The sequence below is a fragment of the Oncorhynchus tshawytscha genome, linkage group LG20, assembly GCF_018296145.1.
Source record: "Oncorhynchus tshawytscha isolate Ot180627B linkage group LG20, Otsh_v2.0, whole genome shotgun sequence".
In the NCBI taxonomy this organism is placed as follows: Eukaryota; Metazoa; Chordata; class Actinopteri; order Salmoniformes; family Salmonidae; genus Oncorhynchus; species Oncorhynchus tshawytscha.
In genome coordinates, this window is record NC_056448.1 from 23,426,911 (window position 1) to 23,452,616 (window position 25,706).

The 25,706-nt window shown below is 42.3% G+C and overlaps 1 protein-coding gene across 4 annotated transcripts; it reads left to right on the top strand.

Moving 5' to 3' along the window:
• The first annotated feature begins 193 nt into the window (after positions 1-193).
• On the top strand, positions 194-24,192 carry LOC112220383 (mediator of RNA polymerase II transcription subunit 15). 4 transcript variants are annotated; one of them, XM_024382257.2, is made up of 18 exons: positions 194-418; positions 2,218-2,305; positions 2,448-2,499; positions 2,610-2,636; positions 2,746-2,901; positions 14,474-14,790; positions 14,993-15,268; positions 15,494-15,604; positions 17,938-18,048; positions 19,657-19,781; positions 19,913-20,040; positions 21,900-22,034; positions 22,121-22,184; positions 22,284-22,350; positions 22,565-22,725; positions 22,955-23,121; positions 23,398-23,496; positions 23,741-24,192. In XM_024382257.2, the coding sequence occupies exons 1-18, from the start codon at positions 351-353 to the stop codon at positions 23,875-23,877; spliced, it is 2,289 nt and encodes a 762-aa protein (XP_024238025.1). In that variant the 5' UTR covers positions 194-350; the 3' UTR covers positions 23,878-24,192. The 4 variants fall into 4 exon arrangements, with proteins under 4 accessions (XP_024238025.1, XP_024238023.1, XP_024238022.1 ...); XM_024382255.2 differs by having other exon boundaries at positions 14,477-14,790; positions 19,910-20,040; XM_024382254.2 differs by having other exon boundaries at positions 195-418; positions 19,910-20,040.
• The last annotated feature ends 1,514 nt before the right edge of the window (positions 24,193-25,706 follow it).

The following is a 25,706-nucleotide window of genomic DNA, read 5'->3' on the forward strand; positions in this document are numbered from 1 at the left end:
CTAATAAAACTATGTATTATTATGGTGAGCAACCTCTCCAAGGTTGCAGCAGCAGATACATATTTTGGATGTGAGAGGTTTAAGTGCATAAGATATACAGGAAGTTGAGAGAAGGGGTTCCATCATCCCAGGTCGACAGCCTGGCACAACTATTTAGGTCCAAGTATTGGAATGAGGTGGTGGGTTTGGGGGATAGTGTATAGGTGCAGGGTTAGATGGTAGAGAAATGTAAGATTTCCCGATTCCCCAGTGACCAAAATGTGCAATCCGCACTCCGACCTGCGAAAGGCAGCAATACGCAACACAGCGTCTAGTCTCCCGGAAATTTACACGAAGAAGAAGACTCTGCAATGGAGGTCCCAGGACCAGATAGCGACTGGAGAAGCCCTGCATTCCGACAGAAAGTTGTTGCACAAATGTGAGACAATTATGTTTTATTAATATTGTTTGTAAACGTTGTGATATTTGAGTTACTCCGCTATTATCATTACAGTGGCTAGCTAGCTCACCACAACTTCAGTCAGCGCTAACGAGTTAGCAGCTAGCTGGGGCAGCCGCTAGTTGGCTTTATGGATCAGCCCATTGGCGGCTCCTCTGGTTATTAGCCAGCTAGCTATGAAACATGCTTGTTATGAGGCCGTAAACCAAGCTTAATCAGGGTTGATGTAGTTAGCTACATGTGTCCGTATTTGCCATAAAGACTTAGCTAATTAGAGTGTTTTTCCCGAGAAGTTTTGAGACGTTTAGCTATTTGGGCTTTCAGCTAATGGTTAGTTAAACTAGCTAGTTTAACTAGTCTTCGCTGTCTTTGCTTCGCTTGCTATGTAACTTCTTCGGAGAGGTTTATCGGCGGTTGGCATTCAATTTATGTTGCATTACACCCACCAACTAGATTGGGATATAAAATCCATTATAATTTGATGCACAAAATGGGGGAAATGAAAACCTACACTCATTAAAACCCACCACCCTATTACACGATTTAACCCTATCTGGCCCTACCCCAGGACAATGGCCTGCGAGGACAGGACCTCAACACACCCTGTAACTCTCCTGAAGTCAAATCTCGTATTCACACATATTTCTCTGCTGTACAGTTGGTAACCATAGCTATGAACGCTAAGAATCCAAGTTTACTGAAGCATTTCACTCATTGACCTATCCCTCTGTGCTGGCACAGATCTACTATTAATTAGCAGGGATTGTCTCAGTATCCCTCACCCTGGATCCATCTTCCTCTACATCTTTCACTGCCTCAGCAACACTACTCTAACCCTGGTAACCTCAACCCGCCTCTCTTGCACCGGACACTTCTGATGATCTCCGGCACCATGTCCACTCCTACAATTAGCACATACCAATTATTTTCCCAATACTACACATTCCTTTGTATCATGATTTTCTGCACACTTCTCACACCTAGGAACTAACCTCTTACACACTGCTGCCACGTGCCCATAAGTTTGAAACCTGTAACAGTATAGTTGCGTGACGCGTAGTGCCTGTTCTCTCTGGTTGGAAGAAACGCACACAAATGTCTCAAGCCCACTATGTGTTACCATCACTGACTCAAATAATTTCTCACCCAACCTGAAACCACAAATGGATCCACCAAAAGGACAAATCTCACTCCTACTGGACCAGATCATTCGTTTTCATGTCCATCGATGCATACCTCGGGCTCCGACCACTACACCACACCTTCTACTTCACTTAACTCGCCATCACTCACTTCCATTTCACCTCCAGCACTCAACTTGGCACCAGTCTTCTTCACCCCCTATCTCCTTTTCTATTGCCATCTTCATCAAATTCAACCACTGCTTTCCTCATTCTCTTGAACACCTTCCTCTTTTTCCTCTTCCATTCCTCACAGCTAAAAACAGAAGACTGTCTCCTGCAACTTTGGTAGCGGCAGTAAATCCCCACACTCATAACATAAGTTCCTGTTGTTCCCACTTGTCTCTGTAGCCTTTTAACACTTGACTGTCCCCACATAATCCATGCTCCTGGATCCTCCCCTACTATTTAGCCAGCTAACGTTAGTTAATGTTAGTTAGCAAGATGCTAGCTACAACACAGACCCCAGTGACATTCCTGCTTGGCCTCACTTGGAATAAAATGCACTTTATCTGCCAGGAATGTAACGAATATCATTGACATGTGTGCTAGCAAAATACAGCAGGCAATCTATCTGAATCGCTTCTTCTCTTTCAGTGAAGAGGCGATGAGAAAGGCTGGGACTGCACACACAAAGTCCAGCAATGATATGGAGAACCATGTCTATGTCAAAGCCAAATCTAGAGTGAGTGAACGGTTTAATTTACACACACCTAGTAACCTCATCATGGATCATCAAACTCTTAACATTGTATATGAGTAACTGGAATTATTGGTAAATAATGGCCATCTCTCATCTAAGTGTGTTATTGTTTACTTCTGAACAGGAAGAATACTTGTCCCTGGTAGCAAGGTTGATCATTCATTTCAGAGACATTCGTACGTACCCCACATACTTTTTCTATCTACTATGTATGTCTAGCTCACATTCATATTTTTCGAGACGGCTAATCTGTCAAGTCACGTAATGGACTTTTTTTGTTTTGCAGATAAAAAGGCGCAAGGAGGTGGTCCTGGTGTGTTATTATTTTGCAAAACATGTTCTCTGTTACTAAAATACTTTCAGAAGAATATATACATATTTGTGTACATGTGTAAATGTACACATTGCCTCCTCTCTTCCAGATCCCATGAATGCCCTGACAAATCTCCCAGGGGTTCCAGGGGTTCCAGGGGGCATCGGTATGGGGCCTCGGCCACCTGGTGCGCCCATGGGTGGAATGGGGCAGATGCAAATGAGTCAGCATGCCATGGCAGGAGTGGCTGGAAATCCTCAATCGAGTGAGTATCTCTGAAGCTATTTCATTTTCTCACTTTATTTCATGTTTATACCATGGTGTTGTTGAATACTCGTTTCTGATTGGCTTGAAGGGCATTCTAGAGCCTGCATTATCACTATAACGTACGGTAGAATTCACATGTTCGAGCTGCTTTTGAAAGCAAAAGTTTAATTTAAAACATTGGTATTATTGAATTAGATTTTCATAATAGCAGGCTAGGACTGATGGTTTGGTTAGCTAAACTAGCAAGTCTGTTTGGTTGGCAAGGCAACTACTGTAGCTATCTAGTAAACTTGCTAGCTACTTCAGTGGATGTTGAACACATTTCTACCTGCAAATTAAAATTTATTTCAGCAAATGTGTTAAAGTGGAACTGACAGCATTTTAACTATATACTTTGCAGATATGAGACAAACAATCATAGTCAATAAAATTCCCAGTTTATGCTTCAAAACCAACTTTAAGAGGTTTTAAAAATAGGTTATATTTGACAAAAAAATTCCATGACATACAGTAAGGCATTGTTGGCAGAATAGATGGATGCAGTTCAATACATGATTAATATAATTCACCAATACTTGGTAGTGCAAAAAATATTGCTATCAGGTTGTAAATCAAATGGCCTGGTACATTGTTTGCTACCTCCACACAATCGGGGCTCACCGTTTGTTTCAATGACTCAATATTTTGAACAGAAATGGACAAATGTAACTACAATCACACTAGCAAGGGCAATGATCTCAAGTCAGTCAAGGTGGATAATAGGTTAGCTCACATGTGTAACAAACAAAGCCCGTGGGCCGACTAGGGCACACAAGCTAGTATAAAGGAGTCAACAGTTAAGTCATCTACTTTATGAAACTACAGGCTGATGTGCTTGCATCACTAAATTCAAATTCAACTGCGCTGCTTTCGTGTGTCCCATTTAGAGCCTACAGTGCAGGGAAACTGTACAGACAGACACATGACACAGTCCTAGCTAGGCTGCTAAAATGTTGCAGTCTGGTTTCGGTTTTTAAAGCTGGACAATGAATGACAAAATTAAACCTGCAACAAAACACCATGCAAAGGAGAAATATGCAGGCCTATTACAGCAACATATTAAGCAGTCGCCTAGGCTGGCTACACAACTACAATACATTTTAAGTGCACCATACAGCAATGCTGCCTTCAAACGCACCGGGGATTCATGCAGTACAAAAAAATTGAAATCCATGTTAAGTTTAAATGTTGCAACAACCTATAGATAGGTTGTTATTTGGAGTAATTAAATACTTTTTGATTAGGGTCACAACATTATGAACACCTGCAGGCATAGCAGCAAAGCTGGACAAATATTATTTATCTTTTGTTTAAATAAGTCAAAATGCTATATACGGCATCCTATGTACATAAGTGGACATTATAAAGGGCCATATTTTGGCCAGTTTGGGTCGAAGTTGCACGTAAAAAAAATACAAAGAAGCTATGTCTAGCCCGCAAATTCATTGTTTTTTAATATGGCCTGTTCGCTGATGGAGTTTGACACCCCTGGGCTAGCATATTTATTTTTGTAGCTAGCTAAAAATCACAAAGCCTAACATTAGCTAGTTTCTAGGAGGATGTCATGTCATTGGAGGAGTGGGTGAGTGATTGTCTCATTGTTTTGGGGTAGGTACAGCTAGAGATGCAGGTGGCATTTGGTTAGCTAGCAAGAAATGTGAATCGCTTTGCTAGCTATTTAAGCTGAACTTAGAACGACTTATCCACAGTGTCACGAACCGGCTCAAAGCACGTAACAAACAAGGAGACAACGTGGAGATAGAGAACAACAAAATATATGTATTTAAGTAAAGTAACCTAAATATAATGAACAATGGTGTGTGTAATCAGTCATCAGTAGTGTGAGTGGTTGCGTGCATAAATGTGATAATGAGGGGTGTTGAAAGGTGTAAACACCAAAAACAGCCACAAAAATGCCACAGCCAAAATCTGTGTCTGCATGGCGAGAGTCTCAATGAATTGGGAAGAGGTGCATTTTTCCTGGGACACACCCGAGCCCAGGTGTCCCATTTCGCTGACGACCCTCCTGGCTCCGCCCACCGACATCCTATTAAGGAAAACAAAAGCAAAGAGAATTCGGCAGACAGTGGGAGGGTTGGCCCCCCCTCCCCAATAAAACCGGGGTCCAACAAAGACCCCGGAACACCATACCAGTCACACAGCAAATTAATCCAGCCTTTGCGTCCTTTTGCCCCAGCCAACCTCGTCCTCCCCAGACCTCAGCAACCTTTGGACAGGAAGTAACCTTTAAGAGGAAATAAAATGAGACCAAAAGGGAACAGACAGGAGCGACAGAACAGGACAATACCAGACACAAAATAAAACACTGTCAAGGGAGCGACGAAGGGAGTAGAGAAGTTCCAATAAAAACTACAGTAATAACCAATCATTCCTGAGAAACGCATCAGTTCCTTTTTAGTAGTTGGTGGTGGAAAAGCATCAATAGCTACCACTTTAGCCCAAACAGGATGCACTTCACCCTGCCCAACCACCTTTCCAAGGTATGTAACGGTCGCCTGAGCAAACTCACATTTAGCCAGATTGATCGTGAGGCGACTTGGAGCTTGAACAAGGCTTGAATACGGGACAGATGTTCCTCCCAAGTATCTGCATATATCACTACATCGTCCAGATAAAGAGTGCCCCCGGCCAGACCGGAGACAACCCTGTTCATAAGTCGCTGAAAAGTGGCAGGTGCATTACGCAGGCCGAAACTCATAACTGAATACGAGTACAGACCAGAGATTGTAATAAAGGCAGAGATTTCACGTGCCCTACTTGTCAGTGGCACCTGCCAATAGCCCTTTAACAGGTCAAATTTGCTCACAAACTTAGCTGCACCGACTTGATTAACACAGTCCTCCATCTGAGGAAGAGGAAATTAATCTGGCTTAGTGACACTTTACCTTCCGGTAGTCCGTACAAAATCTGTTTGTCCCATCCGGTTTACTGACCAAGATACAGGGAGAAGCCCAACTGGAGAAAGGCTCTGCCTTCTTACTCTCCAGCATGTACCTGACCTCAGCATCCAGACAACACCGTTTCTCTAAAGAAACTCTATAGAACCGCTGACGAATGGGGTCAGCATCTCCAATGTCAATTTCATGTTCTATTAAGTTTGTATGGGTAGGTGTATCAGAAAACAAACATGGAAATCTCAGAATCAGACCAACCATCTCTTTCTGCCCATCAACAGGTAGATGAGCGAGAAGGCTGTCTAAAATATCCAGTGTCTCTGAATTTTTCAATCTACAAACGTCAAGACCAGGAACATCTTCCTCCTCATGCACGAACCTAGCATGACAAGAACCTAGGGAAATAACGGTATCGGCCAAAATAACAGGTTTACTGTCCTGTTGACTCCCACTGTTCAGTCTCAGAGGAATGTGCATAATAGTTTTAACAAATTTACATGGCACAGTTGGTGTGCTTTTCTCCATTCTGGAGTGGCAACTAGATAGTTTTGCTCAGTGTACTGGCGCACCACCGTATATGGACCTTGAAACTTGGCTTGAAAAGGAGAACCAACAATTGGCAGCAGAGCAAGAACCTGGTCACCTGGACTAAAGTGACGAGACTCAGTTCGCCGATCAAATATGCCCTTCATCCTCTCTTGTGAAGATGACAGCTTCTCTTTAGCCATTTCACTAGCGGCGTACAGGCGTCACCGGAAATCACAAGCATACAATAAACAGGGACTGAGGGGACTTCCAGTCATCCTGGAGAACAGATAGAAGTCCACGCACCTTATGTCCAAACACAAGGTCATTTGGACTGAAACCCGTGCTCTCCTGTGAAACCTACCTAGCGGCTAACAGTAACCAAGGCAACCCCTCCCAATCCTTATCCATCTCCGTACAATAAGCTCTCAACAAAGACTTAAGTGTTTGATGGAAACGTTCCAGTGCTCCTTGACTTTGCGCGTGATAGGCGTTAGACAAATTGTGTTTAATATGGAGCTGTTGGAGAACCTGACCAAACAGATTGGAGGTGAAATTAGATCATTATTCTCTCTGAATGACCTTAGGGATTCCAAACAGTGAGAGAAACTGAGTCAAAGCTTTTAACACAGACTTAGTCGTGATACACCGGAGAGGATAGGCAGCAGGAAACCTAGTGGTCTGACATTACAGTGAACAGGTAACTACTACCCTTTTTAGAACGAGGCAGAGGACCAAACGTCAATAATCAGATACTCAAAAGGTTGGCTGAGTACAGGAATAGGAAACAGTGTTACCGGCTTGATTAGGTTTACCAGTTAATTGACAGGTGTGACAAGTTTTGATGAACTCCTAAACATCCCTCTTTAACCTAGGCCAAAAGAAATAGTCTTAATATGCGATTGTAGGTTCTCCTCACACCCAAAAATAAAATAAATACCATTGGAGAAAATAGCCATGGGCGACATCTCCCAACTGTTCCACAGGCACAATTTGGTCACGCAACTCTTCTAATGTGGGGTCAATCCCGTTGCGCATTCATTAGATCGGAGCGGGATACAGAACTGGATAACAGGGAAAGCAGTGACAGACTTTGTGGTATTCTCGTTAGCCGGCGCAGTGACCAGGTCGCCACGGCTCATAGAACGCGTCACTGCACACGCAAAGAACACCTCTGGGAAACTCTGCTCACTCTCATCAGGAATCCCTACAAATGACGGCTTAGTGGAAACCACTAGGCCATACACGCCCGCCAACCAACTTATTCCCGAGGATAACGTCGATACCCTCAATAGGCAGCGAAGAACAAACCCCCACAACAACCTCACCTTTAACCAGTCCACAATCCAACATCAGTTCATGCAATGGAACTGACAAGAGTGTTCAAACCTATTCCCCTAATTAGAACACTATTCCCCGAATCAGTCTCCACAGAGAAAGGTAACACAGATTCCACGTGTACTGAATTTACCCCTAGCCCTGAGAACCGGACATTAGTTTTTCCAATGACCTGAACCTTGACAGTAGTGACACTCTTGACCAAAGTCAGCTTTACCACGGGAGTCAGGCTCCTAGTTGAATGAAACTCTGCCCGTGAACCAAAGTATCTCGATGAGTGAGGCCCAAATCGCTCCGAACGCTCCCACTCTCTCCAAATACGTGGCTCTGCAAAGACACTTGTGAGTCAAAACATACTCGTTCGCCTAACCGCAGCTTCAGCAACAGTTTTTACTTTTCGTTCATTAATGTACGTGGCTATACGATCAGTGATTGTGTCCTTTAATTGCTCTAACAGAATCAGATCACACAGCCCTTGGAAAGTCATAACTGCAGAGGTGGAACATAAGCAATAATACTCGTGCAAATTCAACATGAGTCAGTATCATCCCTTTTTAAAGTTCTAAATCGTTGGCTGTAAGCCTCAGGAACCAATTCGTAAATTAACCTTATCATAACTGACACTGTCCGCAACACTAAGAGCTGGATATTGCATCCTGCGCTTTACCAGTCAGCACACACTGCAACATTAAAGTGCGGTCAGAATCAGGCCAAGTCCTAGCGTCAGCAACACGCTCAAACAACGAAAAGAATGTCTCAGGGTCCTTTTCATTAAATTGAGGCAACAACCATAAGTTCCCAACAACATCAAATGTGTCCGGAGCACGACCAAAAGAGGAATGAACCCTAGGTAAATCTGGGTCACCTTCCCAGAGCAAACTCTCCCCTGAGAGCTTTCCTTCCCTAACCAACTCTAACCACTCTTGTTGCAGCTTGAATTTAGCACGCTCCAAATCCGGTTTAAACGCCAATTCCTTTTCATACTTTACACAATCATGCTCTAGCTTTTCACGATCATGCTCGAACTAACCGAAGCAGTTCAAAAAGAAGACTACTAGGACTAACCGGTGGCGCGGTCATTGTAACGATACGGGGAGACAGCGAGTCCTCAGCAGAGGCTGCCCCAGTGGTAACTTCAAGAATACCACTCCATCAGATTGGCCTTCAAATATCAACCAAATAGAATTTGACGTTTATCACAAATTTCAACCTTGTAGTGTTCAGCAACTTTCAACAGCTGTTCTTTAGTACATAATTCTAACAGTTCCTCTGATGGAAAGCGAATGAACTCTTCTACGTAAGATGCCATAGTCAACAGAAAATAAAAAAATTAAAAGATCTCGCTCTTCCCCTCTGCTGAGCACACCAGACCACAACCAGATGACAATCACACTGGGCACCACAGAAGAGAGAGGATATATATGGAGCTTCCCCAAAATCTACAGTAACTCAACCCTAGGCTTCGTGCGGATTTGCGGTTGGTAATTACGCACTGTAGCCCGCTGGCAAGGAAATAAACCACCCAGCACACTGGCAGATTCCCCCAAGCCACGGATGTGCCCCCGAGACAATTGTTCAGTCCACACAAAACAAAATAACCATGCCCAACGTATTCCAAAGTGAAACACGTCGCTAAGCCTAACAGAGGGGAGGGGGAGGACGAACAAACCAATGTACTTTCTCCAATGCAGCACACAACGAACTATCCACTGCAGTGGCAAGTTTACCAACCAACCAAACAAAGGCAACCAGTACTAGGCACCAAACATTACAAATAAAACAAGATGTAACAAAATATGCAAATTAAGCACCTACAGAGTTTAACATTAACTCATTTTTCTCCCAAACACAACACACATACTAGTAAGCCAAATTACACTAGTATTAGTCCTTCATAATGCAACAAAGTGCTATACACCAAAATGTCTAGGAACCAACCTTATGAAATCCCGGGCAAGCCCCCACTTGACACGAACCAGCTCAAAGCATGTAACAAACAAGGAGACAACGTGGAGATGGGGAATAACAAAATATATTTATATAACTAAAGTAAACTAAATATAATTAACAATGGTGTGTGTAGTCAGTAGTGTAAGTGAGTGGTTTCTTGCATACGTGATAATGAGGGTTGTTGAAAGGTGCCAACGCAAACAGCCACAACCAAAATCTGTGTCTGCACGGAGAGAGACTCTTCAATGAATGGGAAAGAGGTGCATTTATCCTGGGACACACTCGAGCCCAGGTGTGTCCCATTTCGCTGACGACCCTCCCGGCTCTGCCCACCGACATCCTATTAAGGAAAATAAAAAGTAAAGAGAAAGAATTCGGCAGACAGAGTGGGAGGGTCGTCACAACAGTAGGCATATCTCTTAGTTGTCAACCAAATGTATTTGGCATCAATCAAATGTATTTGGCATCGATCAAATGGGTGGGCTGGCAAGTTCCCATTCAGTAGTCAAAATGTGGGTTGGGACAAGCATGCATTGGCAGTCAAGCTGCAGGACGAGCAAGCGACTATTCCACGCTACTATTCCCCATCGTTTATCTGTGAAATTGACGGCCAACTAGCTGAAAACGTTTGAGAGGGTTTATCTAATGTTCCCTCTAGATTTGAGCTAATCTCGCACTGGCTAGCATTAGTTGTTGATCTTGTTGATGTGCATAGGCAACTGAGGGAGAGAGACTATTTTTTCATGGTTGTTTGATCAATAGGACTGTGAAATCTATTCAGGTGTATGTTGTTTAGCTGTTGCTGCTGCCTGTAAACAGTCCATTTCAAAGTGAAAGATATTGGGCCCGTTTGGCAAATGGGTTATTTGCATATAGGCCTACTGTAGCTCAGATTGGCTATAGCGCACCAGTTTGCTTAGTCAGATGTTTTTTAGGTTTTATTTTCTGCAGTGTCTATTAATTGCCCAAACGCACGGCCGCTTTACCACTCTATATTGCTATATAATGTTCACAAATGCTATACTTTTTTCCCAAACATTCTATGGATTTATGAAAATGAATATATCTAAATTCTCACTTGTCTGAAAATGTAATATTCTTCCCAGGGGTGTATATGAACAGATTTTAACAAGATTTTGTGTTGCTAAAATGCTGCGAGTTCTACTTTAAATTAAAGCCATGCTATATAAGGGATAATCAACTCGGGGCTCTTTGTGTTCTCTGGAAAATAATTCAACCCCGTGGAAGGTAACAGTGGTTCCTCAATTAACTTTTGAGATTATGCCGCGGGACTTAAAGGTAATTTGTGGTTTAGTACATTACCCTGCGCCACTGCTTCATTGCTCCAGACTGGTCCCAAGGCGCTAATGTGTGTCTACCTGAATGAATGCTGTCAATGATTTGGTGATATAAACCAAATTGAAACTGAATTGTGCATGACTTAAATTAAATTTGAATTAACTGAATGATGAGGATGAAGAAGAGGGCGATTACATTTAGGACAATAGTGTAAGAATTGCTATTTCTATGTCCCACACGCACACCTGAAGAAAATCTCATTTTTTTGTCTCTACTTCATCAGAAGAAGCTGTAACTGGACTGTAGCATATTACTTACTTGAACTGTTGTTAAACTAAGGTTTTATTCTAAGTGAAAATATCTGTTGACTGAATATAAGCAGCAAGTAATGTCTGCTAAATAAACAAGTTGATGGTGCAGTCATATAGCCTCGGCACATACAAACGACAACTGCATCACACTTGCCCAGACCCACCTGCTCACATCCCCATCTCCAGCGCCTGTATCACTCTCCGCCACATGGCCTCAAACTATTTTGTTTCTCTCCGTTGCCCACGCACTTTCAACATTTAGATAAAGCATTTAAAGGCGGACTTTGGTTGATTTTCAATTTGTAAGAATACATTTTTTTCAAGATGATTGACGAGAAAAGTATCATCCAACCCATAGGGTATCTCACTGCACTCTTATATCCCAGAAGAATGGCTTCAGAGGGGATGGCTGGTTGAGAGAATTCCAAGAGTGCAAAGCTGTCATCAGGGTGAAGGGTGACTACTTTGAAGAATCTAAAATCTATTTTGATTTAACACTTTTTTTGTTACTACATGAATACATGTGTTATTTCATAGTTTTGACGCCTTCACTATTATTCTATAATGTAGAAAATAGTGAAAATACAACTTGAATGGGTAGGTGTACTGTATATCCACTAGGCTAATACATTATCACATTTTTCCTTTGGATTATTTAATGAACCTATATCATGTTATCCCTTTGGAGCACATGCAAAAGCGATTTGGAGTTGAATTTTAATGAGCTGATTGATGAAAAGTGTTTGAATTCAGAACAATAGTGTAAGAATTGCTCTTCCTCTGTCCCTCGCGCACATACAAAAAAAACATTTTTTTTGTTTCTACTTTGTCAGAAAAAGCTGTAACTGGACCGTAGCTTATTACTTACTAAAACTGTTACACTGTACGGTTTTTATTCTAATAGAAATGAAAATGGTCTTATATTCTTAAACTATGTGTTTACTGAATATACGCAAGTGATGTCTGCTAAATTAACAAGTTGATGTCGAAAACCAGAGCTATTAAATGTAGGTGTTTAATTTATTACATTTACTTGTGGAATGTTACCGAATAGAACAACAATAGAAAGAATATTCTGGTGGCATTGGTAGAGAGTCAGGTGGAGAATGGCGTGAAAGTGCACTGCACTGTAAGTACGTAATAACGCTGTGGGCCAGGTGTAAATGGTTTAGCAGGACAATAGACTCTTGCCGAGTTTAGGGACTTTACATTTATTAATGCGTGTTTGCGCAGCATTTCACTTCACCCATCTCTTTGCATAGCCCACCACATGCACTGTTTTCTAACCACATCTGGATGGATCCATAACGAATTACTATGGGAATAAATCACTGAATGAGAGAAATAGTGGAATAAAGAAGGATAATGCAATTGAAAGCAACATTGTTGCATACTGAAACACCCAAAGTTATCCAACTGTTATAATAGGATTTGAAGCAATAGCCTACCCACGTGTGGTCAACTATTTCCGCACCGTTTCACGCTGCTTTTAGACATGCATGGGGACTGGTCTTGATAAATCAATCATATCTCCATTTGGATATTAGTTAGCCTACAATTAGACTGTGGGAATGTTAGGATTATTTTGCTCTTCTCTTCCAGTCACTTAGTAGCCTAGACCTACTCTCGACCGGTCGTACAGCGCCATATTGTCCTAAAGGAAACCCTGAGGCCTACATAGGCTAATGTAAAATGCATTTTCGTTTTTCTTGGAATAGAAACACCATAATATGAATCAATTTAATGAAGCTACATTTCTAACAGTATAAACAACACATCAAATACAATAATACTTTACAACCAAATTATAATCAATCCCATATAGTTAAAAATGTTTTAGTCTCTAGTATAGCCAATATTAAAAACAGTCAAATGCGATCGTGAATTCAGTCGCTTTAGCCACATGTTGCGGTTTATTAATTGTTTAAATATTCAAGGGTCCCTTAGTTATTTAAGTACATGGATGACTTGTATGCTGTGTGATGACATGCAGGAATGATTGATTGATGTACTGTATATTGAAGTCGGCCTTTATGCCAATAAGTAAGTTACGCTAAAAACAGCTACAGTAAACAGGACTCGTAGGCTTACAGCTCCATGTCATTTCAATAACTTTATTTAATTAAAAACCTTAAACCCACCTGTCCCTGAATTTACTGAAATATGTGTATTTTACACTCAAGTAGTAGGCCTACATTAAGATAAATATTATAAAAGACAACTTACTGAGCATATCATCAAAGTACCATGAAGGTCTGCTGTGCGCTATGCATATTAACAGTAGAATATCCAGGACTCGACAAGTAGCCTACCAATAGCTGCCAGTCTATAAATACATTTAATATACACAATCACAAAGTATTCCATTAATATTTTGTTTAAGGTCATTAAAAAAAACACAATACTAAGACAATTTATTTCAAAAGAACAGAATAGCATGTATTTCTCTGTGCTATAGTAGCTGAGGCTATGGTTGCTTCATGTCAACAAAAAATGTCAACAAAATTAATTAACTTGTTATGCTCTTTCAGATAGGGTATAGCAATCAAAATGTCTGGCCTGCATGGACCTCTGTAGGATTATTTAGGAAAGAAAGCAAGCACCAACAAGCTTCATGAAGACGCCCTCAAAGATGCCCTCTGGTGGCTTCAACAAGCATTAAGGGCATTAACGGCAACAATGGCTGACAGTAAAATACTATGACGTCATGCACTGTAACATGCTGTACCATACCGAGGCATCCTGCATGTGGTGCTGCAGTACGATGCAACTTTGAAATGAGGAACACACCTTCCACATCATTCAATATTTTCCATAGAACGCCTCATTGATTATCCCTTACTTATTTGAATTCTGTCTGTTAGCACACAGAAACAATTGGATCAATAGCTTACCAGTCATGACATTTTGATTTTGTATCAGGGACCTCCAAACTCATATTTCTGTGTCCTCCGTGAGGCTCAGAGCATGTGAGCGGAGATGAGTGGGAGCTGAGCGGGCACAGTTTGACTGGAGCGTGGGAAAAGACGTGGAGCGCTCTGTGAGATGAACAGGGTGTCCAACTGCCCAACTCTGCTTACATGCACTGCTCCAGACTCTCATTTCTGTGTGCTCAGGTGTAGGGCTTTTCCTCCAGGGCTTTCCCCAAGTTTTCAGATGGAGGATGTCTGTTTTGTCCACATCCTCCCTGTAGTAGGAGGTCCAGGGCAGATGCAGATGCAGCAGATTGCCCAGCAGCAGGCCCAGCAGCAGGCCCAGCAACAGTCCATCCAGTTCCAGCAGTTCCAGGCACAGCAGCAACAGACAGCCATGCAACAACAGCAACAGACGGCCATGCAGCAGCAGACAGCAATGCAACAACAGACAGCCATACAACAGCAGCAGTTTCAGGTCCAGCAGCAGATGAAGCTGCAACAATTACAGCAGCAACACCATCAGAACCAACAGCTCCAACAGCAGCACCAAAACCAGCAGCAGCAGCAGGCCCAAAACCAGCAACAACAGAACCAGGTATAAGCTTTAAAAAAAGCTTAAAAGCCCTGCCATGATAGCCTGCCTAGATGTACAATTAAAAGCAAACAGAGACATGCAAGAAGGCAATTTAATTGGTTTATCTTTTGGTAAACAAGTATGACATGACGACAAAATATTTTTTTGGTTTAAAATAATCTGCATCTTAAGTATTTACACACCCTCCCCCATCTGTCTTCAGATGCACCCATCAAGGCACCAGCAACAGCAGATTCAGTTACAACTCCAACAGCAGCATGCACAGTCCATCCAGCACATGGTCCAGCAACAACAGCAGCAACAGGTTCAGTCTCAGCCCCAGCCGACCCAGCTGCCCCCCCACTCCCAGCAGCAGCAGCAGGGCATGGTGCCCCAGTCTCTGGCTGGGCAGATGGCCCCCACACAGCATGTGCCCATCAGCTCGCTCAGTCAGCAGCAGCAGCAGCAACAGCAGCAGCTCAAGATCCAAGCCTTGCAGGTAAAGCAGAGGTGGTGTTATTGAAAAAGATTAACTTAAAGTTTAGTTAAATCTCTGTAGAATAGTGGTGACTCTTTGTTGTCCACTCTAAATTCATAATCTATAGTATCTGGGATAACACATATTCCAGTAACTTGTTTACACACCCCTCTGCTTGCTTGCTTCCCTATGTGTGTGTATGTACCGTGTGTTCTTTGTATGTGTGTGTGCTTTGTGTGTGGCCAGGCTAGAGCATTGCAGCAGCAGCAGCAACAGCAGCAGCAGGCCCAGCAGGCAGCGCAGCAAGCCCAACAGGCGGCGGCTCAGGCCCAGCTAGCGGCAGCTGTACCTGGCCAGGTAAGAGCACTGCAAGCTGGTGTGGTGGGACTGATTGACTGCCACTGGTCACTGATTCTGGCCTGGAGTGAGTGCATGCTTTCAGATTTACCTGTTTGGAGTGACGACAGGGTTGATTGAATTTTGGGTCGCAAACTCTATGCTGCCCTACCAACCAAAAAGGCATTAACTGCTCATAGTGTGGAACTGAGAAAAATGGCTTTTATTTACCTTGGTCTCACAGTAACTTTATGCAGTTACTGCTAACATGACCTCCATTCTTTTCTCCAAAACACAATACAATAGAGGCAGGATATTTGTCCACATTATTAAGCATTTAATGTAGTAAAAATGACATTAACACATTTTTGACGAAATAAGCAGTTACTGCCTTTTTGCTTGGTTATGGCAGTACTGTTTTGACCATATTTAGTTTTCTGTGTTGCCTGTTGCCATACTTAAGCTGCTGCCATAGCCAGAAGGTAGTAGTGGTTGTTATATCACATAGCATTAGCTAGAGAGACTTAAGTTTGCATTGATTCATATAATGGCAAATTTTCTGCTTAATGGCTCAGGGGTTCTTTGGTTTGAACAGAATGATGAATCTCCTACGTAACACAGGGAATCAATTTAGTTGGTTGTCATTTGCATGTACAGTGCCTTCAAAAGATTCACACCCCTTGTGTTTTCCACATTTTATTTTGGAATGGCTTGAATTTAAAATGGAATAAATGTATATTTTTATCACTGACCTACACGCAATACCCCATAATGTCAAACTGGAATTATGTTTATTGACATTTTTACGAATTAATAGAAAATGAAAAGCTGAAATGTCTTGAGTCAATAAGTATACAACCCCTTTGTTATGGCAAGCCTAAATACGTTCAAGAGTAATAATTTTCTTAACAAGTCACATAATAAGTTGCATGGACTCACTCTGCGTGCAATAATATTCTTTAACATGATTTTTGAATGACTACCTCATCTCTACCCCACACATACAATTATCTGTATGTGTGGGGTAGTCGAGCAGTGAATTTCAAACACCGATTCAACCACAAAGGCCAGGGAGGTTTCCCAATACCTCACAAAGAAGGGAACCTATTGGTAATTGGGTAAAAATATAAAATACATTGAATATCCCTTTGAGCATGGTAAATTTATTCATTACACTTTAGATGGTGGATCAATGTTCCTGAGTGTCCGAGTTACATTTTTACATTGTAATCTCTGCCAAAGCTGCTTATACAAAGTATTGACTCAAGTGTGAATACTTACTTATGTAAATTAGATATGTCGGTATAAAATGCTCAATACATTTGCTAAAATGTCTAAACATGTTTTCACTTTGTCATTATTGTGTGTAGAGTAATATATTTAATATATTTAGAATTCAGGCTGTAATGCAACAAAATGTTGAATAAAGGGCATGATTACTTTCTGAAGGCGCTGTATGGTGCTTTTTGAGAATTTCCTGATAGGCTTGGTACTCATCTTATCGCTTCCCGGCAAAGGAGTGATAGAGCTAGGATTCATTTCCACAGGACACTTCCCCATCCCTTCTTTCTCTACCAAACGAGAATTAATGGAGACCCCTTCACCCCAACGCTAATTCTCCTCCCTATTGAAGGTTTCTCAGAATGAAACCCATGGGTGGGCTGCTGAGGGAAATGAAAGTTTCTCTCCCAGAGGATGTCTCTTTATTATACCTCAGACCTACTTTAGAATGTCTTGTTCCCCCTTCATGCATGTGTGCTGTTCGTGCAATGAATGCTATAACTGCATGCCTACTCTGTCCTGCAAACCAAATACATCCTTTAACTCAGCTGCTACATCTACTAGCGCTACTCTTAGATGCAAAGACATGGCATCATCAATTATTGAAGGACCCCCACCATCTCATCCAATTGACCAATAGACACAGTTGGGAAATCACTGCCAAACCTCTTACTGGGGGGAACAATGGGGTTCCACCATTGGCGGTCACTTAAAATACTTAAAGCTATTTATACTAGATTACCAAAAATGATTATCTGTTATTTGTAGTCATTTGACAGAGGGAGCATGTTCCCACTGGCTGTGGAAGGCCTCATCACTGTTGTCATGGTAACACTGCCTGGCTGTGTGTCTCACACCAGGGTTAAAGATATGACTAACTGTTACTGTGTGTCAATGAGTGTGTGTACGTGTATATGTTTGTTCTTGTGTACCTTACAAGTGTTGTTCCTGGGAGCTTGCTTGCATATGCGTGTGCAAATGCGTTGTGCATGCATGCGCCTCATCTCCGCTGATGCATTGCATTTCTTGTTTTGCTTGTGATATGTCTGTTGTCCCCTCTGTCCTCCTCCAAGATGATGATGCCCCGCCTTGGGATGCAAATTCCGCCCCGGTTGCCCCGCGCTGCCTCGAACCCCGCCATACCTCCAAACTCTGCTGCCGTGGGAGGACAGCAGTTACCACAGGTATTTACGCCAAGGTAGAGTGACCAGGCAGTACTCTGACCCTGACCTCTATGGTGACCACCTCTCCTAAAACCATGTCCCTCTGGTGTGCTTCCTTATGCCAACTCTTACCCTTCAGTGCAGCCCTCTAATCTCCTCCCCACTTTACCCAAACCACCTCTCCTGCTCCTTACACAGACCATTGGAATTAGATCTGATAGTGAATGTCTGTTCTCATGCTCAGTATGTAGTTGATTCATGAAAAGAGAGTTGTACCTTCTACAAGCAGGTTCTAATTTGGAACCCATGAAGGGTAGGCCTTAGAGCTGGGACAATAACCCCAAAATTACCGACACCGACATTGCCTTCCTCTTACTGAAGCATTTTGTGTACCTCTGTATTTTTTTGTGATTTTGCAACACAACGTTCCTGTAGATGGCTCTGAAACAATTTTTTCCCACAGTAATAGCCTATGCATTATCTGTTATGAAAGTATCTGCCTGTCCCTGTTTTGCTGTTGGCTGCTGTGAGCGAGCCACTCCCTCTCCCCACTGTGTGCACGGAGGAGGGAGAGATGCATTCTGAGAAGCACAAGTATATGACCGTTTCTCAAAATGCAATTGCGGGAAAAATACCGTTTTCAAAGCAACTACTGTTCCAGTTCCAGAGATGAGTGTCACAGCTTTCTGTGAGTATATCATTTATTTCTCACCTCTTAATACTGAGTTCATGGCACCACTTTATAACTGGAGTAGGCTGTAAGCCTAGTATGGTTTTGATGCGCCCGAAGAGTGGAGCACGCAATTTGCAGTGTATAGGCCTACATCAAGTAGCCTAGGCCTAGCGCTGGAAAGTTTTTGTAGATCATTAGCCTACATTTACTGATAGATTCATTAATTAGTCTACATGGCAACAATATCATATTTAGCCTGTAGTCCGATGTGCAGAAAGAGGCCAAATTAAATCTGATAGGCTAATCCTATGCTGGATTCTATTTTGACAGGTTGCATATCAAAATAACAATCATGCATTCCCTGGATATGTTAGATGAAATAGCTTATTTTTTTTATCATAAGCTACCATCTATTGTCTTACTGGGTACTGGAAGAAATTTGTCTGGAGTCCTACCGCTAATGTAAAGTAATTGTCCATGACATCTTTTTTTAATAGTTGTATTTATTATTATCCAGCAAAATAGTTACATTTATCACAATGACTTTTGTACATATCACCAACTCTAGCACCTCCCCACAAAATAATAATTTAGTAATGATTTATCAATATCGCAAACAACTGGTCAATTTATCGCAATATGTATGTTTGTCCATATTGCCCAGCTCTAGTAAGCCTATAGATTTAGTTGGAAATGTAGTGTATTATTTTGCTAAGTATTAGGGCATCTGGCCAGTATTCATTGTTGTGTTTGGTAAGTACCAATAAGACACTCAATTATATTTTCTTCCCATCTTCCTCAGTAGGCACTCAGGCCCTGATCGGCGTAATGGCTTGAAGCAGGTTTTTCCCCCTGCTATTAAGGTTGGATGGTAATGTGATGCAGCTTCCAACCAGCTGAACAGTTGCTTGGGTTCCTCTGATGTGAGCTCCCTTTTCTTTTCACCTCCTCCAAAGGTGCAGCAGCACCAGATGATGTCATCGCCCTCGCCGGTACAGGTGCAGACACCCCAGTCCATGCCCCCCCCTCCCCAGCCACAGCCATCGCCACAGCCCCCATCCTCCCAGCCAAACTCAGTCAGGTGAGCAAAGTTGGCATGCTCACTCTCTTATTGACTGGAATATGGCATTTGAAAGTTTTATTTCAGGTGTAGTCTTGAAATGAAATTCTCTGGTGTCAACTGTGACCCTGTATTGTGTTTCTTCACAGCAGTTCTGGTCCCACACCGTCGCCGGGGGGCTTCCAGCCTAGCCCGTCCCCCCAGCCCTCACATAGCCCAGCCACCGCACGCACCCCGCAGAACTATGGTGTCCCCTCCCCAGGACCTCTCAACACTCCAGGTACTGTCCCAACTCCTCACTGGAGCAGAGGTGCGGTTCTAAGCCCGTAAACCTCATACCTCACCTATGATTGTTTTCCTTACTAAAGTTGACATTCTTAATTATCTTTATGTAAGATGTTGATTTGTATGGAGCATCTTTAGTTTCCCATTTGCCTGTTATGCCAAATCAAACCCATTCTCAGTGCCCCTGTATATGTATACACATATTGAATGTACAGTTGAAGTCGGAAGTTTACATACACTTATGTTGGAGTCATTAAAACTCGTTTTTCAACCACTCCACAAATTTCTTGTTAACAAACTATAGTTTTGGCAAGTCGGTTAGGACATCTACTTTGTGCATGACAAAAGTCATTTTTCCAGCAATTGTTTAGACAGATTATTTCACTTATAATTCACTGTATCACAAATCCAGTGGGTCAGAAGTTTACATACACTAAGTTGACTGTGCCTTTAAACAGCTTGGAATATTCCAGAAAATTATGTCATGGCTTTAGAAGCTTCTGATAGGCTAATTGACATAATTTGAGTCAATTGGAAGTGTACCTGTCGATGTATTTCAAGGCCTACCTTCAAACTCAGTGCCTCTATGCTTGACATCATGGGAGAATCAAAAAAAAAAAATCCTTGGGAGCAATTTCCAAACGCCTGAAGGTACCACGTTAATCTGTACAAACAATAGTACGCGAGTATAAACACCATGGGAACACGCAGCTGTCATACCGCTCAGTAAGGAGACGCGTTCCATCTCCTAGAGATTAACATACTTTGATTTGCACTTTTCGCACCAATCTCAGAACAACGGCAAAGGACCTTGTGAAGATGCTGGAGGAAACATGTACAAAAGCATCTATATGCACAGTAAAACGAATCCTATATCGACATAACCTGAAAGGCCGCTCAGCAAGGAAGAAGCCACTGCTCCAAAACCGCCATAAAAAAGCCAGACCACAGTTTGCAACTGCACATGGGGACAAAGATTGTACTTTTTGGAGAAATGTCCTCTGGTCTGATGAAACAAAAATGGAACTGTTTGGCCATAATGACCATCGTTATGTTTGGAGGAAAAAGGGGGAGGCTTGCAAGCCGAAGAACACCATCCCAATCGTGAAGCACGGGGGTAGCAGCATCATGTTGTGGGGGTGCTTTGCTGCAGGAGGGACTGGTTTAATTCACAAAATAGATGGCATCATGAGGTAGGAAAATGATGTGGCTATATTGAAGCAACATCTGAAGACATCAGTCAGGAAGTTAAAGCTTGGTCGCAAATGGGTCTTCCAAACTGACAATGACCCCAAGCATACTTCCAAAGTTGTGGCAAAATGGCTTAAGGACAACGAAGTCAAGGTATTGGAGTGGCCATCAGAAAGCCCTGACCTCGATCCTATGGAAAATTTGTAGGCAGAACTGAAAAGGCTTGTGCGAGCAAGGAGGCCTACAAACCTGACTGAGTTACACCAGCTCTGTCAGGAGGAATGGGCCAAAACTCACCCAACTTATTGTGGGAAGCTTGTGGAAGGCTACTCAAAACATTTGACCCAAGTTAAACAATTTTAAAGGTAATGCTACCAAATACTAATTGAGTGTATGTAAACTTCTGACCCACTGGGAATGTGATGATTGAAATAAAATCTGAAAAAAAACAAATTTTCTCTGCTATTATTCTGACATTTCACATTCTTAAAATAAAGTGGTGATCCTAACTGACCTAAGACAGGGAATTTTTACTAGGATTAAATGTCAGGAATTGTGAAACTGAGTTTAAATGTATTTGGCAATGGTGTATGTAAACTTCTGACTTCACCTGTATATGAGTATTCTGATTGTTGTCCCATGTGGTTGTCTGGTGATGTGTAGGGAACCCCAGTTCAGTGATAAGTCCAGTCGGGGCCTCTCAACTGGAGGACCAACAGTACATGGAGAAACTCAAACAGCTTTCCAAATACATCGAGCCGCTGCGCAGGATGATCAACAAGATAGACAAAAACGAAGGTATACACTCATGCCATGCTCTTTCTTACTTTTATGTCCACTCTCGGCTGTTCCCACTCACATAAGGGAGTTTGTGTTCCCAACAGATAGGAAAAAGGACCTGAGTAAGATGAAGAGCCTGCTGAACATTCTCACTGACCCCAGCACAAGGTAAAATAATACAAGTGTGTTGCTTATGAGTGTGTCAGTGCCCATCCATGTTGGTCTTAACAATGGTTATAGAATGTATCTCCTCTCCCTGACTTGCAGGTGTCCTCTCAGGACCTTACAGAAGTGTGAAATAGCACTGGAGAAACTGAAGAATGATATGGCTGTGGTAAGCGTGAGACCCCGTTTTTCAATCATGGTGAAAATCTTTGTGCTGTTATATTGCTCTTTGGCTCTCAAAATGTCTTTCTGTTGTGAGTTCATAAAGGTTACCCATTGAAAGTGAATCATTAGTTGTAAAGAACCTAAAACCCTATCAACTATTTAACTAAATGTTTCCCTATTTAGCATATTAATAAGACTTTATTCTAAACTTGTTCTAGCCGACACCACCCCCTCCACCTGTGCCCTGCACCAAGCAGCAGTACCTGTGCCAGCCCCTCTTGGATGCCGTCATGGCAAACATCCGCTCTCCTGTTTTCAACCATTCCCTGTACCGTACCTTTGCCCCAGCCATGACCGCCATCCACGGGCCTCCAATCACGTGAGTTGACCCTAACCACTCCATGTCCAGAAACCCTACAGGGTGGACAAATTTTCAGCTGATATCTTGGCGCGACCCTGCTTTAGATCTGTCCACGTCTCTATCATTGATACAAGACCATCCTCATTTCCCTACAGTGCATTTAGAAAGTGTGTGAAAGAGTACAGTAGCAGTGGGATCAGGCCGTCATCTGACACCCATCTCTATTTTCTCCCACTCCACTCCACAGAGGCCCCACCATCGTGGCCCGGAAGAGGAAACACGAGGAGGATGACCGCCAGACCATCCCCAACATCCTGCAGGGGGAGGTGGCCCGCCTCAACGCCAAGTTCCTGGTTAACCTGGACCCCTCATTCTGCAGTAACAACGGCACGGTGCATCTAATCTGTAAACTAGGTGAGTTTAGGGCAGAGGTTGGCAACTAGATCCAGCCACGGTTGCATTGAGACATGATCACGTCTCTCTTTTTTATTCGTGGGAACAGATTTCCTAAATTAAACTAATTTCTAGCTGAATTCCTGATTTTTACAAGACTAAAATCCTTACGGGGCCGCCTGTTGCCGACCCCTGGTTTAGGGCGTTAAGAAATTAAGGCTGGGGAAAATCACATTATCCTCCCTCAAAGATAAAGTTAATTGATGTCTGATGCTATTCTCTGCTTTTCTCTTCCAGACGACAAGAACCTGCCAAGTGTGCCACCTCTCCAGCTCAGCATCCCTGCAGACTACCCAGACCAAAGCCCTCAGTGGGCAGACGATGGGCAAGTGTATGGTAAGACACACTGGCTCTCTCTGTACCCATACTCAACTATGTAGCCTGTTTTAGTCAAATTGACTTTAACTTTGGTTGTAATGAAATGTTGCCCAATATTACCTACAGTTTAAAATGTATAACAAATTAAATGTTCAGCAAAATAACAATGATAATTGAACCATACTGCCATGTCAGTAGCTAGTCTTTTCAGGTTTCATGCATTTTCTAGTTGATTAATGCATCACTTTGTTTTTCTCTCCAGGTGCCAACCCCTTCCTAAAGAACGTTCATAGAAACATGACCTCCAAACTCCTACAGCTCCCAGACAAGCACTCTGTGACTGCACTGCTCAATACTTGGGCCCAGAGTGTCAGACAAGCCTGTCTTTCTGCAGCGTAGACAAGAGGCTCACCTCTTCATCAAACCTCTGCTGGAGACAACATAACTTATCACACTGTGCAAACTGAAAGGGGTGGGCTACCTCACCCTGGAACGCCAGCTCTCCCCTACCACCACTAGGGTGTGCTGTTGAGGCTTCCACACGAAATGGTATTATGAGGAAGTCCATTTGGGGTGTGTTCTGTAAAGAATTCTAAGGTGAGAATATGTATAACCAATAACTAAACACTTTTCTGTGTAAAGCTTTGAAGTGTGTATATGTGCTCATAAGGGAATTTGTCTTTTTGTTATCAAGAATAAATACTTTTCTGCTCACCTGTTTTCATTAACCAGATCCATCCCCATCATCCTTTACCATAAGACGAAATTCAACTGACTTGACCAACCTAACAACAACCGCACACCAAAATAAGTTTAATAGGGAGAAATAAAAAATGTATGTACATTGAAATATTAACTTTATATACAGTACCAGTCAAAAGCTTAAACGTGCTCTACTCATTCCAGGGCTTTTCTTGATTTTTAGATTGTAGAATAATAGTGAAGACATGAAATAACACATGTTGTAACCAAAAGTGTTAAACAAATCAAAACATATTTGAGATTCTTCAAAGTAGCTACCTTGATGACAGCTTTGCACACACTTGGCATTCTGTCAACCAGCTTCATTAGGAATTGTATTTTTTTTATTTTACCTTTATTTAACTTGGCAAGTCAGTTGAGAACAAATTCTTATTTTCAATAACAGCCTAGGAACAGTGGGTTAACTGCCTTGTCCAGGGGCAGAACGACAGATTTTTAACCTTGTCAGCTCGGGGATTCGATCTTGCAACCTTTCGGTTACTAGTCCAATGCTCTAACCACTTGGCTACCTGCCATCCCAATGCTTTTCCAAAAGTCTTGAAGGTGTTCCCACATATGCTGAGCACTTGTTGGTTGCTTTCCCTTCACTCTGTGGTCCAACTCATCCCAAACCATCTCAATTGGGTTGAGGTCGGGTGATCACTCCTCCTTGGTTCACCTATGTCTCACTAAGACATGGCGGTTAGAACCAAAAATCTCACATTTGGACTCATCAGCCCAAAGGACAGATCTCCAATGTACATTGCTCATGTTTCTTGGCCCAAGCAAGTGTTTTCTTTTTATTGGTGTCCTTTAGTAGTGGTTCTTTGCAGTAATTCAACCACGAAGGCCTGATTTCACAGTCTCCTCTGAAGAGATGTTGATTTTTCTGTTACTTGAACCCTGAAGCTTTTATTTGGGCTGCAATCAGAGGTGCAGTTAATTCTAACCTCCTCTGCAGCAGAGGTAATTCTGGGTCTTCCTTTCCTGTGGTGGTCAACATGAGAGCCAGTTTCATCATGGCGCTTGAAGGTTTTAGCGACTACTTGAAGAAAGTTTCAAAGTTCTTAATTTTCCAGATTGACTGACCTTCATGTCTTAAAGTAATGATGGAGTGTTGTTTCTCTTTGCTTATTTGTGCTGTTCTTGCCAAAATATGGACTTGGTCTTTTACCAAATAGGGCTATATTCTGCATACCACCCCTACCTTGTGTTGTGACAACTGATTGGCTGAAACGCATTAAGAATGAAAGAAATTCCACAAATGAACTTTTAACAAGGCACACCTGTTAATTGAAATGCATTCCAGGTGACTAGCTCATGAAGCTTGTTAAGAGAATGTGAAAAGCTGTCAAGACAAATGGTGGCTATTTTGAAGAATCTCAAATAAAATATATTTTGATTTGTTTAACACTTTTTTTGGTTACTACATGATTCCATATGCAGGTAGCCTAGTGGTTAGTGTTGGGCCAGTAACTGGAAAGTTG

Coding starts and splice junctions, on each gene's coding strand:
- LOC112220383 (XM_024382254.2), top strand. CDS start 351: ATGGAGGTCCCAGGACCAGATAGCGACTGGAGAAGCCCTGCATTCCGA. Junction 14,791..14,992: donor ACCAGCAACAACAGAACCAG/GTATAAGCTTTA, acceptor ATCTGTCTTCAG/ATGCACCCATCAAGGCACCA. Junction 23,122..23,397: donor GCATCTAATCTGTAAACTAG/GTGAGTTTAGGG, acceptor TTTCTCTTCCAG/ACGACAAGAACCTGCCAAGT.